At 49.9% G+C, this 20,330-nt stretch overlaps 1 protein-coding gene across 3 annotated transcripts in view; it reads right to left on the bottom strand.

The window, feature by feature from the left end:
- The window catches only part of mgaa (MAX dimerization protein MGA a), a 202,174-nt gene that overhangs the window by 83,825 nt on the left and 98,019 nt on the right, over positions 1–20,330 (bottom strand). For 2 of the 3 annotated variants that reach the window (XM_072486179.1, XM_072486180.1), the window contains one exon: positions 11,763–12,332. The exons of the other annotated variant lie outside the window; for it this stretch is intronic. In XM_072486179.1, coding sequence (XP_072342280.1) covers positions 11,763–12,332 — 570 coding nt within the window. The remainder of the gene's footprint in view (positions 1–11,762; positions 12,333–20,330) is intronic. 3 annotated transcript variants of the gene reach the window in all.

Below are 20,330 nucleotides of genomic sequence, written 5' to 3'. Positions count from 1 at the left end.
GATGCTTAAAGGCAAGTGGTGTTCAAAATTACCTACTACTTTCAGAGGACATGGATTCCTACTTACACAAAGCAAAGAGAATACACAGTGAAGATATAACTTCATGTAGAGGGTGATGAATATGTTAGCAGCCTGGATAGAGCAGCAGTGCAAGCAGAGGATGTTATAAATTTCAGGAAGGTTTTTGTAGACAAGCAGTTGATGGATGTGCAAAATAAAGTAACGTAAGAACATGGCAACTTTTTGGCTCTATAGCTGAACATGGTATTTCCCAGACTTGGTACAGCCTTATGCACATCTTTTGGTCTCAGAATTTGGGAGTTTGAAAGTCAGGGACAAATTCAACTAATCATCAAGAAATTAAAATTATTAGAAACTGGGACGGTAGATGAGACTGCACCATTGAATGGTTCAGGCAAGTGTTCATGTACCTAAACTATATTTTCTATGTTTATCTTAAATAGTTTACTACATGTGGCTCAGAAGGGAAGGGTGGAGAATAGAAAAGCGATAGTGATAAGAGGGTTAGGGAAACGGATAGGAGATTCTGTAGTCACAAATGAGATTCCCCGAAGGTATGTTGCCTCCTGGGTGCCAGTGTCAGGGATGTCTCGGATCGAGTCCGCAGGATTCTTAAGGGGGAGGGGGAGCAACCGGAATTCGTGGTGCACATTTGGCACAACAACATAGCTAAGAAAAGGGATGAGGATCTAAAAGGTGATTTTAGGGAGTTGGATTGGAAGCTAAAGAGCAGGACGAGCAGAGTAAAAATCTCAGGATTGCTACCGGTGCCACGTGCTACTGCGGCAAGGAACAGAGAGCGAGTGCAGCTGAACACGCGGCTACAGGGCTGGTCCAGGAGGGAGGGCTTCAGATATGTAGATCATTGGGATACCTTCTGGGGAAGGTGGGACCTGTACATGAGGGACAGGTTGCACCTAAACTGGAGAGGCACCACTATCCTGGGATGGAGGTTTGCTGGAGCTCTTGGGTGGGTTTAAACTAGTTTGGCAGGGGGGTGGGAAGCAGAGCTACGAATCAGAGGATAGGGTAGCTGTTGAACAGGCAGAAATAGTATGCAGTGAGTCTGTGAGGAAGGATACACAGTTGATAGGGAAAAGCTGCACTCTGTGGGATCAGTATTTGGAACTACGATATTGTGGCCATTACAGAGACATGGATTTCACAGGGGCAGGAATGGTTGTTAGATGTTCTAAGAAGAATAGGGAGGAAGGTAAAAGAGGAGGGGAAGTGGCAGTGTTAATTAGAGAGTGCATCACAGCTGCAGAAAACGAGGTAGTTGAGGAGGGTTTGTCTGCTGAGTCAGTATGGGTGGAAGTCAGAAACAAGAAAGGAGCAGTCACTTTATTGGGAGTTTTCTATAGACCCCCCCAACAGCAGCAGAGAGATGGAGGAACAGATTGGGCGGCAGATCTTGGAATGGTGCAGAAGTAACAGAGTTGTCATGGGTGACTTCAGCTATTAACTGGAACCTCCTTAGTGCAAATGGTTTGGATGGAGCAGATTTTGTCAGGTGTGTCCAGGAAGGGTTCCTGACTCAATATGTAGATAGGCCGATTAGGGGGGGAGACCATATTGGATTTGGTGATTCACAACGAACCAGGCCAGGTGTCTGATGTTTTTTGTGGGGGGGGGGGGGGGGGGGTGCATTTTGGTGATAGTGACCACAACTCCTTGACCTTTACCATAGTCATGGAGAGGAATAGGAACAGACAGTATGTGAAGGTATTTAATTGGGGGAGGGGAAATGATACTGCTATTAGACAGGAGCTGAGGAGCATAAAGTGGGAACAGATGTTCTCAGGGAAATGCACAACAGTAATGTCGGGGTTGTTTAAGGAGCACTTGATGCGAGTGCTGGATAGTTTTGTCCCTCTGAGACAAGTCATGAATGGTAAGGTGAAGAAGCCTTGGATGACAAGAGAAGTTGATTAGTTAATTGGATTAGGCTAGTTTTCAGAGGCTAGATTCACAGTATAAAAGTGATCCAGCTGCAGTGCAGACTTTGTTTGCACTGAGTGCTGAATTTGGTGCATTTGAGTGCGATAGTGAGAGTTTGGTGACCGAGGGAGTGCTGAATTTGGTGCATGTGAGTGCTACAGTGAGAGTTTGGTGACTGAGAGATTGCTGAATTTGGTGCATTTGAGTGCTATAGTGAGAGTTTGGTGACTGAGGGAGTGCTGAATTTGGTGCATGTGAGTGTTATAGTGACAATTTGGTGACTGAGGGATTGCTGAATTTGGGTGCATTTGAATGCTATAGTGAGAGTTTGGTGACTGAGGGAGTTAGGTGAGGAGGGAGCAAGGTGCTCCTTTCATTTCATTTCCACAAAGAGCGAGAAGGGAGCCAGGAGTTTACAGAGAGTGCAGCTGACTGGGAGCAGAGTCAGAGGGTGGAGTTCCAGTTGGTCCACAGGGCAGCTATATTCTGTAAGGTAAGAAGGGATGGAGACTAGGGCAGTTGCATGCTCCTCCTGTAGGATGTGGGTGGTGAGGGATACCACCGGTGTCCCCGCTGACTATACCTGCAGGAAGTGCACCCAACTCCAGCTCCTCAAGAGACCGTGTTAGGGAACTGGAGCTGGATGAACTTCGGATCATCTGGGAGGCAGAGGGGGTTATAGAGAAGAGTTACAGGGATTGTACTACAGGTGGCATTGTTAATTAGAGATAGTATAAGAGCTGCAGAAAGGCAGTTCGAGGAGGATCTGCCTACTGAGGTAGTATGGGTTGAAGTCAGAAATAGGAAAGGAGCAGTCACCTGGTTGGGAGTTTTCTATAGGTCCCCCCAATAGCAGCAGAGATGTGGAGGAACAGATTGGGAAACAGATTTTGGAAAGGTGCAGAAGTCACAGGGTTGTGGCCATGGGTGACTTCAACTTCCCAAACATTGAGTGGAAACTTTTTGGTCAAATAGTTTGGATGGGGTGGTGTTTGTGCAGTGTGTCCAGGAAGCTTTTCTAACACAGTATGTAGATTGTACGACCAGAGGGAAGGCCATATTGGATTTGGTACTGGGTAATGACCCAGGGCAAGTGATAGAATTGTTAGCGGGGGAGCATTTTGGAGATAGTGACCACAATTCTGTGACTTTCACTTTAGTAATGGAGAGGGATAGGTGCGTGCACCAGGGCAAGGTTTACAATTGGGGGAAGGGTAAATAAGATGCTGTCAGACAAGAACTGAAGTGCATAAGTTGGGAGCATAGGCTGCCAGGGAAGGACACAATTGAAATGTGGAACTTGTTGAAGGAACAGATACTACGTGTCCTTGATATGTATGTCCCTGTCAGGCAGGGAACAGATGGTCGAGTGAGGGAACCATGGTTGACAAGAGAGATTGAATGTCTTGTTAAGAAGAAGGATACTTATGTAAGGCTGAGGAAACAAGGTTCAGACAGGGCGCTGGAGGGACACAAGATAGCCAGGAGGGAACTGAAGAAGGGATTAGGAGAGCTAAGAGAGGGCATGAAAAATCTTTGGCGGGTAGGATCAAGGAAAACCCCAAGGCCTTTTACACATATGTGAGAAATATGAGAATGACTAGAGCGGGGGTAGGTCCGATTAAGAACAGGAGCGGGAGATTGTGTATTGAGTCTGAAGAGATAGGAGAGGTCTTGAGCGAGTACTTTTCTTCAGTATTTACGAATGAGAGGGGCCATATTGTTGGAGAGGACAGTGTGAAACAGACTGGTAAGCTCGAGGAGGAAGAACCTCTGGATTCTAGGTCTCCCTGAAGGAACGGAGGGAGCTGACGTTGGGGCTTATGTGAGCACGATGCTCCATACGCTAATGGGAGCTGAGGCCCCCTGGAGGTGAGAAGACCAAAGGCGGGAGAACTACCAAGGACAATAGTGGTGAGATTTCACCGCTTCACGGACAGAGAGGCTGTCTTGAGCTGGGCCAAGAAGGTACGGAGTAGCAGGACGGAAAATGCGGTGATACGAGTGTATCAGGACTGGAGCGCGGAGGTGGTGAGAAGGAGGGCGAGCTTCAATCGGGCCAAGGCGGTGCTTCACAGGAAGAAAATAAAATTTGGGATGCTGCAGTCGGCGCGATTGTGGGTCACGTACCAGGGCAAGCACTACTACTTTGAAACGGCGGATGAGGCATGGACCTTCATCCAAGAAGAGAAACTGGACTAGAACTGAGACTGATGTTGGGGGGGGGAAGACAACGAGGTTGTTGTACAGAAGTGTAAATTGGGGAATGGGAGGTTTATCGTATTGAAACGATAAGACGGGGAATTCTTCTCCTCTTGATGGGGGGACACGGAGAAATGTGGGCACCGGTGGAAAAAGGGACTGAGAGGGGGGATGAGAAATGAGGGAGCTGCGCCATAGGGGCGGGGCCGATAGGAAAGCACGGGTTTTTCCCCGCGCTATGGAGATGATGGCGGGAAGATAGGCGCAGGAAGGGAGTTCCACGCACCGGGGGGGGGGGGGGGGTCAAGGAGAGAACGGGGGAAGCCGGGGTCAATTAGAGTTAGCTGACATTCGGAAGCATCACGGGGGGAGTAACCATGCTAGATGGGGATCTAGCGGGGGGGGGGGGGGTGGACGACTAACTGGGTTGCTGCTGCTGCTGAGAGCAAGGGGGAGCTGGCAAGAGAAGAGGTGGTCGGGACAGGAAGGCGCCGCCTGGGGGATGGGTGGGTGCGCGGGACCCGGACGGGGGGCTGGCCTAGAATAGGGGTGGCCCCCTAATCCGGCTGATCACGTGGAATGTGAGAGGCCTGAATGGGCCGATTAAGAGGGCCCGAGTGTTCGCGCACTTAAAAAGACTGAAGGCGGATGTAGTCATGCTTCAGGAGACGCATCTGAAGGTGCCGGATCAAGTTAGGTTAAGGAAAGGATGGGTGGGACAGGTGTTCCACTCAGGGTTGGACGCGAAAAATAGGGGGGTGGCGATATTGGTGGGGAAACGGGTGTCGTTCGAGGCTCGGAATATAGTGGTGGATAACGGGGGTAGATACGTGATGGTGAGTGATAGATTGCAGGGAAAGGAGGTCGTGCTGGTAAATGTATATGCCCCGAACTGGGATGACGCGGGATTTATGAAGCAGATGCTGGGACGTATCCCGGACCTGGAGGTGGGAAGCCTGGTAATGGGGGGGGGGGATTTTAATACTGTGCTGGATCCAGGGCTAGACCGGTCTATATCCAGGACCGGAAGAAGGCCAGCAGCGGCCAAGGTGCTTAGGGGGTTCATGGAGCAAATGGGGGGAGTGGATCCGTGGAGATTTGCTAGGCCGTTGGCCAAAGAGTTCTCCCTTTCCTCCCATGTCCACAAGGTATACTCCCGGATAGATTTCTGTTTTGAGTAGGGCACTGATCTCGAAGGTGGCAGGAACGGAGTACTCGACCATAGCCGTTTCAGACCATGCCCCGCACTGGGTGGATCTGGAATTAGGAGAGGAGAGGGAGCAGCGCCCACTCTGGCGACTGGATGTGGGACTATTGGCGGATGAGGGGGTCTGTGGAAGGGTGCGGGGATGTATTGAGAGGTACCTGGAGGCCAATGACGATGGTGAGGTCCAGGTGGGGGTAGTATGGGAAGCGCTGAAGGCGGTGGTTAGGGGAGAGTTGATCTCCATTAGAGCTCACAAGGAGAAACAAGAGGGTAAAGAAAGGGAGAGATTAGTGGGGGAGATTTTGAGGGTGGATAAAAGATATGCGGAGGCCCCGGACGAAGGACTATATAGAGAGAGGCGAAGACTTCAGACGGAGTTTGACCTGCTGACCACAGGAAAGGCAGAGGCACAGTGGAGGAAGGCACAGGGGATGAGATATGAGTATGGGGAAAATGCGAGCCGGCTGCTGGCCCACCAACTTCGCAAGAGGATAGCGGCGAGGGAGATTGGGGGAAGTTAGGGATGAAACGGGAACTACGGAGCGGAGAGCTGGGAAGGTAAATGAGGTGTTTAAGGCCTTTTATGAGAAGCTATATAAGTCCCAACCCCCGGAGGGAAAAGAGGGAATGCAACAGTTTCTAGACCAACTAAGGTTCCCGAGGGTGGAGGAGCAGGAGGTGGCAGGTCTGGGGGCGCCAATTGAGGTGGATGAGGTGACTAAAGGACTGGGGAATATGCAGGCAGGGAAGGCCCCGGGACCAGACGGGTTCCCGGTGGAATTTTACAGGAAATATGTGGACTTGTTGGCCTCGCTGCTGGCGAGAACCTTTAACGAGATCAGAGACTGTCGGAGGCGACGATATCACTAATCCTGAAGTGGGATAAAGATCCGCTGCAATGCGGGTCATATAGGCCTATCTCACTCCTAAATGTAGACGCCAAGCTGCTGGCAAAAGTGCTGGCGACGAGGATTGAGTCCCGGGGGTGGTGCATGAAGACCAGACAGGGTTTGTAAAGAGGAGACAACTGAATGTCAACGTTCGACGGCTGTTAGGGGTGATAATGATGCCCCCAGCGGAGGGGGAGGCAGAGATAGTGGTGGCGATGAATGCGGAGAAGGCATTCGATAGGGTAGAGTGGGAGTATTTATGGGAGGTGTTGAGGAGGTTTGGGTTCGGGGAGGGGTTTGTCAGTTGGGTCAGACTCCTATATGGGGCCCCAGTGGCAAGTGTAGTCACAAACCGGCAAAGATCGGAGTATTTTCGGCTACATAGGGGAACAAGGCAGGGGTGTCCCCTGTCCCCATTACTGTTCGCGTTGGCAATCGAACCACTGGCCATAGCGTTGAGAGATTCTAAGAAATGGAGGGGGGTGGTTAGAGGGGAAGAGGAACAGACGCCCTGCCGTTAAGGAGAGTGGAAAGGAGCTTCTGATATTTGGGGGTCCAGGTAGCTAGGAGCTGGGGAACTCTACACAAACTTAATCTGATGCGGCTGGTGGACCAGATGGAGGAGGATTTCAAGAGGTGGGATATGCTGCCACTCTCATTGGCAGGCAGAGTGCAGGCGGTAAAAATGATGGTTCTCCCGAGGTTTCTTTTCGTGTTTCAATGTCTCCCCATTCTGATCACAAAGGCCTTTTTCAAGAAAATAGACAGGAGCGTTATGAGTTTTGTGTGGGCAGGGAAGACCCCGAGGGTAAGGAGGGGGTTCCTGCAGCGTAGCAGGGACAGAGGGGGACTGGCGTTGCCGAACCTGGACGACTACTACTGGGCCGCCAATGTGGCGATGGTCTGTAAGTGAATGAGGGAGGGAGAGGGGGTGGCGTGGAAGAGGCTGGAGATGGCGTCCTGTAAAGGAACGAGCCTAAAGGCGCTGGTGACGGCGCCGCTGCCGCTCTCCCCGAAAAGGTATACCACAAACCCAGTGGTGGTAGCAACCTTAAGGATCTGGGGGCAGTGGAGGCGACACAGTGGGGTGACGGGTGCCTCGGTGTGGTCCCCGATCAGGAACAACCATAGGTTTGTACCAGGAAAGATGGATGGACGGTTCCAGAGCTGGCAACGGGCAGGAATTAGGAAACTGAGAGATTTGTTTATAGACGGGACGTTTGCGTGCCTGGGAGCGCTGGAGGAAAAGTATGAGTTGCCCCCGGGGAACAATTCTAGATACATGCAAGTGAGGGCGTTTACGAGGCAACAGGTGAGGGAATTTCCGCTGCTCCCGACACAGGGGATCCAAGATAGAGTGATTTCCGGGGTATGGGTCGGGGAGGGCAAAGTGTCCGAAATATATCAGGACATGAGAGACGAGGGGGAGGCGATGGTAGAGGAGCTGAAGGGAAAATGGGAAGAAGAGCTGGGAGAGGAGATTGAGGAGGGTCTGTGGGCTGATGCCCTAAGTAGGGTAAATTCCTCGTCTTCGTGTGCCAGGCTTAGCCTGATTCAATTTAAGATTCTACACAGAGCACATATGACGGGAGCAAGACTGAGCAGGTTCTTCGGAGTGGAGGACAAGTGCTGGAGGTGCTTGGGAAGCCCGGCGAACCACACACACATGTTCTGGTCGTGTCCGGCACTGGATGAGTACTGGAGGGGAGTGGCAAAGGTGATCTCAAAGGTGGTGAAGGTCCGGGTCAAGCCAGGCTGGGGGTTAGCGATATTTGGTGTAGCGGAAGAGCCGGGAGTGCAGGAAGCGAAAGAGGCCGATATTCTGACCTTTGCGTCCCTGATAGCCCGGCGAAGGATCTTACTCATGTGGAAGGAAGCGAAACCCCCCAGCGTGAAGGCCTGGATAAACGACATGGCAGGGTTCATAAAACTAGAATGAATGAAATTTGCGCTGAGAGCATCGGCTCAGGGGTTCTCCAGGCAGTGGCAACCGTTCCTTGACTATCTCGCGGAACGTTAAGAGAAAATGGATCGTCAGCAGCAGCAGCCCAGGGGGGGGGGGGGAGCACTATTTTTTGTTACTTTGTTAGTTCACTAATTTATTTAAATAATGTTATTTATCAGTTACTGTGCTATTTTTATGTTGATTTGTAAAGTGGAAAAATTCTGTTTGAAAAATATATTTTTTAAAAAAATAGACTTAGGAGATCTAGAAGGGGGCATGAAAAAGCCCTGGCGGGAAGGATTAGGGAAATCCCCAAAGCGTTCTACACATATGTGAGAAATAAGAGGATGATCAGAGTGAAAGTAGGGCCGAACATGGATAGTGGAGGGAATAGGCTCGAACAGGTTGATATTAAGAAGGAGGATGCGCTGGAAATTTTGAAAAGCATCAGGATAGATAAGTCCACTGGGCCAGAAGGGATATACCCAAGGTTACTATGGGAATGGAGGGAGGATATTGCTGCGTCGTTGGAGATAATCATTCCGTCCTCACTCTCCACTGGAGTAGTACCGGATGTTTGGAGGAAGGCGAATGTTGTTCCCCTGTTCAAGAAAGGGAATAGGGAAATTCCTGGGAATTACAGACCAGTCAGTCTTATGTCTGTGATGAGCCAAATACTGAAAAGGATTCTGAGAGATAGGGGGCGGGATTCTCCACCCCCACGCCGAAGTGGCCGCGCCGTCGTGAACGCCGTCGAGGTTCACGACGGCCAGAACGGCCCCGGTCCTGGTCCCGACCGATTCAGGCCCTGACAATGGGCCAGTATCGGGGCGCGTCATCTACCCGCGCCAGGCCTGGTCGCCCGCGTAAAAGCGGCGCCGCATAAATGACGCGGCCGGCGCCGCATAACGGACGTCATCCGCGCATGCGCGGGTTGGCCGGCGCCAACCCACGCATGCATGGTTGCTGTCCTGTCCAAATCCGCCCCGCAAGAAGATGGTGGACGGATCTTGCGGGGCCGCGGAAGGAAGGAGGTCCTCCTTCAGAGAGGACGGCCCGACGATCGGTGGGCACCGATCGCGGGCCACCCCCATCTGAGGTACGCCCCGGTGAGGATCCCCCCTCGCAGGCCGCCCCCCCCGCAGCGTTCACGCACCGCCCACGACTGCAGGGACCAGGTGTGGACGGCGCCGGGGGGAACCCGCCGTTTTGGCCTGGCCACTTGGCCCATCCGGGCCTCAGAATAGCGGGGGTGCCGGAGAAACGCCATTTTGGGTGTCTCCGGCGATTCTCCGGCCTGCGAAACTCGACCGGGCCATTCCCGCCTCTTGGGAGAATCGCGGGAGGGCGTCGGACCGGCGTCCCCGGAGATTTTGGCGGCCCAGGCGATTCTCCCAACCGGCATGGGAGTGGAGAATCGCGCCCACTATTTATGATTATTTAGAAAAACATACTTTGATTAAAGATAGTCAGCAAGGCTTTGTGAGGGGCTGGTCATGCCTCACAAACCTCATTGAATTCTTTTGAGGATGTGACGAGACACACTGATGAAGGTCGGTCAGTGTATGTGGTGTATATGGATTTCAGTAAGGCATTTGATAAGGTTCCCCATGGTAGGCTCATTTAGAAAGTCAGGGGGCATGGGATACAGGGAAATTTGGCTGTCTGGATACAGAATTGGCTGGCCGAAAGAAGATAGCGAGTGGTAGTGGGTAGAAAGTATTCCGCCTGGAGGTCCCGCAGGGATCTGTTCTGGGACCTCTGCGCTGTGTGGTTTTTATAAATGACTTGGGTGAGAAAATGGAAAGGTGGGTTACTAATTTTGCCGATGGCACAAAGGTTGGTGGAGTTGTAGATAGTGTTGAGAGCTGTAGCAGGTTACAACACGACATTGACAAGATGCAGAGCTGGGCTGAGAAGTGGCAGATGGAGTTCAACCTCGATAAATGTGAAGTGATTCATTTTGGAAGGTCGAATTTAAATGCTGAATACAGGGTTAAAGGCAGGATTCTTGGAAGTGTGGAGGAACAGAGGGATCTTGGGGTTCATGTATATAGATCCCTCAAAGTTGCCACCCAGGTTGATAGGGTTGTTAAGAAGGCATATGGTGTGTTGGCTTTCATACACAGGGGGATTGAGTTTAAGAGCCGGGAGGTTTCGTTGCAGCTTTATAAAACCCTGGTTAGACCACACTTGAAATATTGTGTCTAGTTCTGGTCGCCCCATTATAGGAAGGATGTGGATGCTTTGGAGTGGGTGCAGAGGAGATTTACCAGGATGCTGTCTGGACTGGAGGGCATGTCTTATGAAGAAAGGTTGAGGGAGCTAGGGCTCTTCTCACTGGAGTGAAGAAGGAAGAGAGGTGACATGATAGAGATGTACAAGGTGATGAGAGGCATGGATAGAGTGGATAGCCCGAGACTTTTCCCCAGGGCGGAAATGGCAGTCATGAGCGGACATAATTTTAAGGTGATTGGAGGAAAGTATAGGGGAGATGTCAGAGGTAGGCTCTTTACACAGAGAGTGGTGGGTGCGTGGAATGCACTGCCAGCGGAGGTGGAGGAGTCAGAGTCATTAGGGACATTTAAGCGACTCTTGGACAGGCACATGGACAGCAGTAAATTGAAGGGGTGTAGGTTAGGTTGATCTTAGATTAGGATAAATGGTTGGCACAACATAATGGGCTGAAGGGCCTTTACTGTTCTATGAGCATTCCAGTTTCTGAAGATTAGAATTTAACCCAAAGGCTAAGAATGTCGCTGTGTAGTGAATTTTCCCTTCAGTTGCATCAAACATCGATTCATGTTCGCTGAACATGGGGAGAAAAAAAGCACGACTACAGTGAATGGATAACACCTACATGGAATGGATGACATGAGGAGGATTTGGAACAGCGGCTTAAAATGGACATTTTGGTTCCAACACTTACACTGAGAAATCTGCAAAGTGTGACAATACTGCTGAATTCAATGGTAAAACCTCAGAGGAATTTTGTTGCTCAGTTGCTACCCAGCAGCCACTTTGGGCTGAATGAGGGTGTGTTTGGTGGTCAGAGTGTGGAGGGGGTATGGAAGTTATGCAGAGGGATTCAGATCATTTTTGGAGGTGGTGCAGTAAGGAAGAATCCTGGCACACAAGCAGTTCTGGAAAAGCACTCAGCTGCTCAATCTGGCAGCTCTCACTCCTTTAGCTACCCAATTTTGATCGAGCTGGGAAAGCCGGCCTGTGGCCGTTAAAATCCAAATGGTTGTTCAAATCTGAGGCATGCAGGCAGGTGCATTAACATGTCAATCACTAATCTGATTCCTGAGAGCAGGTTGCTTGCCACTGTCCACACTGCATCAAATCAGGTGTGTTTGTGATAGGCTGGAGTGAGGATTCCAACTATTTAAAATTTATCCTGCCTTTGGCAGTTCGGAGGAGTTAAAATTGCCCTCCTTCTCTCTCTACAGATGCCCTGACCATTGGTGACTTTGATTCTCACAGGTGGATAACATTCTAACTCAAATACCAACTTTCACAATTGCATAGTCATGTCAGTAGAACTGTAGCTTACCTGCAGTCATATTTGGTGTTGATGGTACTGACATAATGGTTGTTCTTGAATTAACAGTATTGGTTAAGGCAGCAGTGCCCGTGGTAGAGGGGCTGGGGGAGAGCACTGGATTTAATATCGTCTTGAGTCCTGAACCATTTACAGAGATCACAGCAACTACAGTCGTTACTGTGCCTTTTACTGGAGTTTTAACTGTACTCGTAGATTCAGCACTCTCTTCCGAAAGTCTCTTTGTTGCCAGCACTGAAGAAGATTGTGCCCCTAATGCATCTACAATCTTTGAGCTCTTTGATTTGGGGGTGGTTACTGATACAAACAAGCCATTGTTTTGTGACTGACCAGCTAGAACAGGGATGATGCTTGGGGCAGCTGTAATAACCATTACTGTCGACGAGAGAGAAGTACCGATCGGTGAAGTCATGCTCATTGGTGGTAATGTAGACAACGAAGTACCACCCTGCTGCTCACTAAGCACTGGTTGCAATGACCTGAAGCAGGACGTTGACTTTTCTAAAGCTCCAACTTTATTTATTACAAGATGAGTGTAGCTATCGGGTACAGCATGAATCCCTGCAACAAGGAAGGTGCAGAAGAATTAAAATATAACCAGATACTGATCATTTGTTTAATGAACAGCACAGAATACTGACAAGACAACAGTATATTGCAATCAGATTCATGAGTAGGGTCTTTAGGTTTTTCTCTCCAATTCTCGCCCCTTGGCCTGGATTCTCCACTCTGGAGCCAAAGGGTGTAATTTAACCACAGCGTTGCAACTTGCACGGATCTGGGCAAGCCAGGTAATTAGCGGGAAAGGCCAAAATCAAGATTTGCGTCGGGTGCAAACCAGTTTGAATTCACATGGCCTGGCCGTCGCCCAAATATGGCGAGTATATCATTAACCCTCATTTGCATTTATTTCAATGTCATAAGCGAGATTGAAGTCGAATGCAAAGGTCTCCGGAGAATTATCCGGCTCCCCAGAGAGAAATCACGTGGGCGTCGTTTAGTGATCCTTTTCAAAAATGTGAAACTGGAGCAATGGCTGCTGAGGGGAAGTGAGGAGGTGAGTAGCCCTTTCCATTTTCCGACATGTTGCTCAAGGATACCGATGCAACTGGCCTAGTGTTTTGGGGATGGGGGACCCCTCAGGGGGTTGGGCTTTGTCAGGGGCCTGAAGCGTTCCTGGTCGGGGGTCGCCCCGAGCGAGGAGAAGGGGCTGTGTGGTCTGCGAGGCCTTCAAGCCATCTTTAAATATTGTGGAGACCCATATCAGGGGAAACAATAGCTGGTTTGTCTGTCCTACCAAACACTTCCAGTACAGAGCCCTGCTCTGGCTTCTATATTGAAAGTCAATTTAATTTTACTCTTTGTGAGAAATAAAAGAATGACCAGGGTGAGGGTAGGGCCGGTCAAGGACAGTAGTGGGAAATTGTGCATGGAGTCAAGGAGAGGCGTTGAATGAATACTTTTCTTCAGTGTTCACAAAGGAGAGGGGCCATGTTTTTGAGGATGAGAGTGTGGTTCAGGCGGGTAGGCTGGAGGAGGTAGATGTTCTGAGGAAGGATGTATTAGCAATTTTGAAAAACCTGAGGTTCGACAAGTCCCCTGGGCCAGATGGGATATATCCAAGGATTCTTTGGGAGGCAAGGGATGAGATTGCAGAGCCTTTGGCTTTGATCTTTGGGTCCTTGCTGTCTATGTGAGGACTAGTGCCAGAGGACTGGAGAGTGACGAATGTTGTTCCTCTGTTCAAGAAAGGAAATAGGAATGACCCTGGTAATTATAGGCCAGTTAGTCTTACTTCGGTGGTCGGGAAGGTAATGGAAAAGGTCCTGAAGGGTAGGATTTATGACCATTTGTAAAGATGCAGCTTAATCTGGGATAGTCAACACGGATTCGTGAAGGGTAGGTCTTGCCTCACAAATTTGATTGAAATCTTTGAGGAGGTAACTAAGAGTGTAGATGAAGGTAGAGCAGTTGATGTCGTATACATGGATTTTAGTAAGGCGTTTGATAAGGTTCCCCATGGTCGGCTCATGAAGAAAGTAAGGAGGTGTGGGATAGAGGGAAATTTGGCCAATTGGATAAGTAACTGGCTATCACATAGAAGACAGAGGGTGGTGGTGGATGGAAATTTTTCAGACTGGAGACCAGTTACCAGCGGTGTACCACAGAGATCAGTGCTGGGTCCTCTGCTATTTGTGATTTTTATCAATGACTTGGAGGAGGGGGCTGAAGGGTGGGTCAGTAAATTTGCTGATGACACCAAGATTGGTGGAGTAGTGGATGAGGTGGAGGGCTGTTGTAGGCTGCAAAGAGACATTGATAGGATGCAGAGCTGGGCCGAAAAATGGCAGATGGAGTTTAACCCTGATAAGATCTTATGAGGGAAGGCTGAAGGACTTGAGGCTGTTTTCGTTAGAGAGAAGGTTAAGAGGGGACTTAATTGAGGCATACAAGATGATCAGCGGATTAGATAGGGTGGACAGTGAGAGCCTTTTTTCTCGGAAGTGATGTCTATCACGAGGGGACATAGCTTTAAATTGTGGGGAGATAGATATAGGTAGGTTCTTTACACAGAGTAGTAAGGGCGTGGAATGCCCTGCCTGTAACACTAGTGGACTCGCCAACACTAAGGGCATTCAAATGGTCATTGGATAGACATATGGACGATAAGGGAATAGTATATATAAGCTTTAGAGTTGTTTCACAGGTCGGCGCAACATCGAGGGCCGAAGGGCCTGTACTGCGCTGTAATGTTCTATGTTCTAAGTGCGAGGTGATTCATTTTGGTAGAAAAAATTTGAATGTGGATTACAGGGTCAACAGCAGGGTTCTGAGGAATGTGGAGGAACAGAGAGATCTTGGGGTTCATGTCCACAGGTCTCTGAAGGTTGCCACTCAAGTGGATAGAGCCGTGAAAAAGGCTTATAGTGTGTTAGCGTTTATTAACAGGGGGCTTGAGTTTAAGAGCCACGGGGTTATGATGCAACTATACATGACCCTGGTGAGACCACATTTGGAGTATTGTGTGCAGTTCTGGTCACCTCATTATAGGAAGGATGTGGAAGCATTGGAAAGGGTGCAAAGGAGATTTACCAGGATGCTGCCTGGCTTGCAGGATAGGTCTTATGAGGAAAGGTTGAGGGAGCTAGGGCTTTTCTCTTTGGAGCGGAGGAGGATGAGAGGCGACTTAGAGGTTTATAAGATAATGAGGGGGATAGATAGAGTGGACGTTCAGAGACTATTTCCTCGGGTGGATGTAGCTGTTACAAGGGGGCATAACTATAAGATTCAGGGTGGGAGATATAGGAGGGATGTCAGAGGTAGGTTCTTTACTCAGAGAGTGGTTAGGGTGTGGAATGGACTGCCTGCTGTGATAGTGGAGTCTGACACTTTAGGAACCTTCAAGCGGTTATTGGATAGGCACATGGAGCACACCAGAATGACAGGGAGTGGAATAGCTTGATCTTGGTTTCGGACAATGCTCGGCACAACATTGAGGGCCGAAGGGCCTGCTCTGTGCTGTACGGTTCTATGTTCTAACTCCCTTTGACTGTGAGCGGCCCATAGCTTCAAGGCTGAGGGCTATTACAAATGAGGAATGGCCTTGTTAATTGTGAGAGCACTTCACAGCTGGTGGTTTTATTTGCTGCTTGCTCCTGCTGGTGGCTGCAAATGCCTGGAGGCTGCTGTTGCTGTTTCCTTCCTTTTCTGTAGCTGGTCACCTGGGTCCTGTAACACCGGGCTCAGGGGGGGCGTATGAATCCAGAAGGCAATCCAGTTTGAAGCAAGAAGATGCTATGGGTCCTGGTGCGCAACATTGATCCAAATAGGCCACCTGATGACGCCGTTGAAGAAATCCTTTCGCAGATTGCTTACGCTTTTGTTGCTGATGTGTGCTACATGTAACCCATCACCGCGGCTTAAATACACTGGATGTCAAGGATGTTCAACTGCACCTTGAGCGCCAGTGGAATTGTCGATGCCAGGATTTTGTTCCGGTGAGATTGAGCCGTGTGGGAGGGTTTGCACAGCCGCGGCTCCTGGACGGAGAATTGCACTGATACGTGGAACAAGAAACACATTGATGGACAGATCATTTTTACAACAATCTCCTGGACATGATAATATACTCTCAGACTTCTCCTCAGTTTCTGATGATGAACCTGCAAGGGGTGATACTGTGTGTTTGGTTTTTATGTGAAAATTAGTTGTTATATCTTTGTATTGGTAAGAATGTGGAATGGTGATGTTTCCTTGTTGTTTAATGGTTAGTGTGATATGTGGAATTATTTTCAAATCTTCGTTACTGTTGACCATTTAATAAACAAAGTGCTACTCGAGGGCACACGTGCCATGTCTCAGAGGATGATTAGTGCATCGCATTTCAAACAAACCTTGATGCCTGCATTGTGAGCCTGAACTCTAGGGGCGTTAGCACCATAGAGGCAGCTGCCAACAATCAAACACTAAAGAACAGGACTTTTGCACGATGGATCTTCTCAAAACTGAAGAGCGCATATGTGAATTAGGAGAGGGTACCTGAGCATGGCCTCCCTAATGTTCCTGGCAGAGGTCTGGGGTCTAGGGGCTCCTGGTGTGGCCAGGAGTGAGTGTGCAGTGCAAGGTTTGCCAGCACAACTGGCTCGCTGGATGACACGCTGAGAGAAGGTGGGACACGTAAGGGTGAGAGAGGCTTGGCAGATTAGAGGGTCTCGGGATGGAAGCCCTAAGTGATTGTCGGTCTATCTCCTTCTCCAATTCCTTGCAGATTAAAGAAATGGTTGTTGGTGCCGGTCCCGCAGTGACTACCCTTGCGTTGCTGGTGCCAGGAAGGACATGCGGCCTCGTCCGAGGAGGAGGCGGAACTGGAGGACGGGCTCAGGTAATAGCCGGTGGAGGAGTAAGAAGATGGAGGACAGACAAGGATCCGACATGCGGGAGGCCTTCATCCTCAACAGATTCTCATAGGACAAGGTTGTCCATCAACTCAACATCCTCCTCACCCTGAACACCTGTACCACCCTCCAAGGGTTTGTGTAACTTCACCACTCCAGGGTGATGGGCCTATGTCAGCATCGTCAGTGGGTCAATATACAGGCAGGAGAGTGATGATAACGCGCTGTGAGGAAAGCTCTGGTGCTCAGATTCTGAAAAAGTCTGACTCCTGTCTTTCTGCTGGCAACACGCTCACCCATCCTCTGAATAGAGTATGCATTGGGGACGTTTGATCTTGGACCGCTGTACCTAGGGAGCTGGGGTGCAGGCATGCGCGCTGTAAAGATAAATGTGACAGAGGCTTCACGTGTTTCAGGTGTAACATGCTTTCAGTTGGCATTTGACATTTCCATCTCCCCTAGCTACAGATTATGAACACCCCTTTGCGCACTCAGTGCTCCCCAATCTTCTTGATCTTTCATGGTCTATTGCTATGTGTAGGTGTGCCCCAGGATGCACATCAGAGGTTGAGGCAGCCTACTGCTTTCCATGTCCTGTGGCCTTTCATGTCCTGGCAGGCATCCTCTGGAGGGCCGAGAGAAGGAGGGCCCCACTGAACTTACCAGTCTCACAGGCATTGCCATGCCACCCTGTTCTGCCCATTGCTCTCAAGATGCGCCAGTGTCAGGAGGGATTCAGAAGAACTGGCGACCGCCATAGTCTCCTTGGTGGCACTTCCAGGGGTTCCTCCTCCCCGGTGGTGCCCGCAGGGCCCTGGGGGTGCCCATGGGACAGAGGCAACTGGAGTGGGCTCCAGAGGCCTCAGATTCACCTGGCTTTGCCAGTCGTGGCAGCTCCCATTGTCTGAACCATGGTGTCGATGCCCTCAGTCGTGCTCCTGAGAGACTTGGCCATGCTCTGAAGTGCCTCAGCAATGTCCACCTGCGTCTGGGACACATCCATCAGTGACTGGGACATGATGTTGAGGTGCTCAGCCATGGTCGACACAGGCTGAGCCACACCTTGGGCACCATCACTTGGTGACATCGTGTTCCAGACTTTCCATTGTGGTTGCCATCCTAACAGCATTGTTCGGGAGAACAGGATGCCCGGTCTCATATTCACAGCGTTAAGAAGCCTGGCCAGGTCAGCATCAACAAAGCGAGGAGCGTGTCTGCATGCTGCCATGTTGTATGTTGACTGGGAGTGAGTGGTGAGGGAGCGTTTAAAAGCAGCTCCCCCTTGTTAGTAGTAAGAAGCTGAGGTGCAAGTCAAGCAAATCAGACGGCAAGACAACCAGTAATGACGAGAAGCTCGTGGGGCACTATTTTTGACACTAAGTGCCATTGAATACGGGCCATGATCTCGCCAACGCAGCCTTCGAGAAACACCCCACTAAAATGACACTTAAAGTGTTTTTGTTGAATCACACTCTAAGTACTCTCACCTGCAGAGAATCACTCCTGGTGCTAGGAGTGGTGCCCGGGAGCGTGTACCTCTCATTCATCATGCAAATTTATACATTTTAAAAAAAATTCCGAGTACCCAATTCAATTTTTTCAATTAAGGGACAATTTAGCGTGGCCAATCCACCTACCCTGCACATCTTTGGGTTGAGGGGGCGAAACCCATGCAAACACGGGAAGAATATGCAATCTCCACACGGACAGTGACCCAGGGCCGGGATCGAACCAGGGACGCCAGCGCCGTGAGGCAGTAGTGCTAACTACTGCACCACAGTGCTGCCCGCAAATTTATACTTGAGGGAGATCTCGCCAATTCCATTGGAATCCCAATATCGGGCTGCTATTTTGAGTGAGCGGCCTGATATAGAGGACCCCCTCCCCAACACCACGGGAATAACAGGTCACACCTCCCCACCACAGCATGAAAGCATGAGGGTGACCCGACCCACAGCAAACCCCCCCCCACCGCATTTTCTCTTACACTTCCCGAACATCTGCTGTCTCAGTCAGAAGTATTTAAAGAAGCAGCTATCACTAGTGTTAGAGGTTTCCTCAAATGCCAAGTTCACTTCAAAGGACTTCAAATCTCTTGACAGAATTTGAAATGTAAATCTTTGGAAATTCACACAGCAACGCATTGCATTAGCTAGTTATCGGCAGTTTTATTACTAAAAAGACAGGTGCTTGATGGATTGTTGTTCTATCAATCCCTTCGCACTTGAATGCGTCTCAAGTACCCTGCTTTGATGCTAACCACATGTTTAGAAACACTCTTGCTACGATTGACATTTCCTTACCACATCAGAAGCAGCTGAGTGCTTTCACTTCCTCTTTTTTAATAGCAGAAGGCACTGATGAAGGGGGAGTGGGGTGGTGAAAATCGGTGGGGAGATTGGCACACCCTCTTGCATGCATGCTGTGTGTGTGTTTGGGGAGGGTTAACCTGTTATTCCCGTGATCGGTAGAAGGGAAGATGTCCCTACTTTTCACCAAGGGGTTGAGGAAGGATTTGCATTATGGGCTAGAGATGGACTTTGGGGGGCATCTTAGTCATGCACTGACCTACTTGACCCACCACATCAGGGCCACACTTGGACAAACTTGCACCAAAGCCCACCCCAGAGGATTTCCCATGTGTGTGTGTGTGTAGGGGGGGGGGGGGGCTTGGGCTTCCATCCCTTTAATCAAATGGATACCAATCACTGATTTTCATTCTCCCGCCAACGTGGTTGCGTGCTGAGAAGCCGGCAGGGGATCGGAGCATCGCAATGTGGAACGGGTCTGGCGCCCACGGAAATCCCAATAACGGTGTCGGACAATGGAGAATCCAACCCCTCTTCTCAATCGCTGAAGCATGCTGGGTTCAGGTTCATGAGTGCCTATCACCTTTGAATATATCAAAGCCAGGCCTGACATTACTCAATGCCTAAACAATGCAATATCTATTCTGGCAGCAAAATAAAAGCTCATTCAAATTAATGCTTTTTAAAATACAGGAGTGCTCGCCCATCCTCTCAAGTAAGCCTTCAGCCTGCTTTCTGTCAATTGTGGTTTCATCTTGTGCCATTATCAATGACCACAACCTCTACCAAGTCTAGATCTTCACCTCCCTCTGTTGATTGGCAAGCTCTGACCCAATCCACCATCGAGGTTTGATCCCACGCCCCAATCTTCCTCCAGACTGCCTGCCTTCAGCTGTTGATCCCCAACTGCTAGCTATCAGAATCATAGAATCCCTACAGTGCAGAAGGAGGCCAATTGGTCCATCGTGTCTGCACCAACCCCTCAAAAGAGCATTCTACCCAAGTCCACTCCCCATACACCCCTCCCTATGCCCATAACCCAACCTACACAACCCTGGAAACTGAGGGGCAATTTAGCATGGCCAATCTACCTAACCAGCACATCTTTGGACCGTGGGAGGAAACTGGAGCACCCGGAGGAAACCCAAACACGGGGAGAACATGCAAACTCCACACAGTCACCCAAGGCCGGAATCAAACTTGGGTCTCTGGCACTGTGAGGTAGCAATGCTAACCACTGTGCAACCGTTTCTCTCAGACACTTGGACAAACTTGTTCTCTCAGTTGGCCAGTTCGATCAGGTACCGGGTGAAAAGCAGAAAAAAATGGGAACAATTTCCTGCCAGTTTCCCCAG

This window comes from Scyliorhinus torazame, chromosome 2 (assembly GCF_047496885.1).
Source record: "Scyliorhinus torazame isolate Kashiwa2021f chromosome 2, sScyTor2.1, whole genome shotgun sequence".
NCBI classification, from domain to species: domain Eukaryota; kingdom Metazoa; phylum Chordata; class Chondrichthyes; order Carcharhiniformes; family Scyliorhinidae; genus Scyliorhinus; species Scyliorhinus torazame.
Note: the sequence above shows the minus strand (reverse complement) of the source record. Positions and strands in the feature narration are given on the sequence as shown.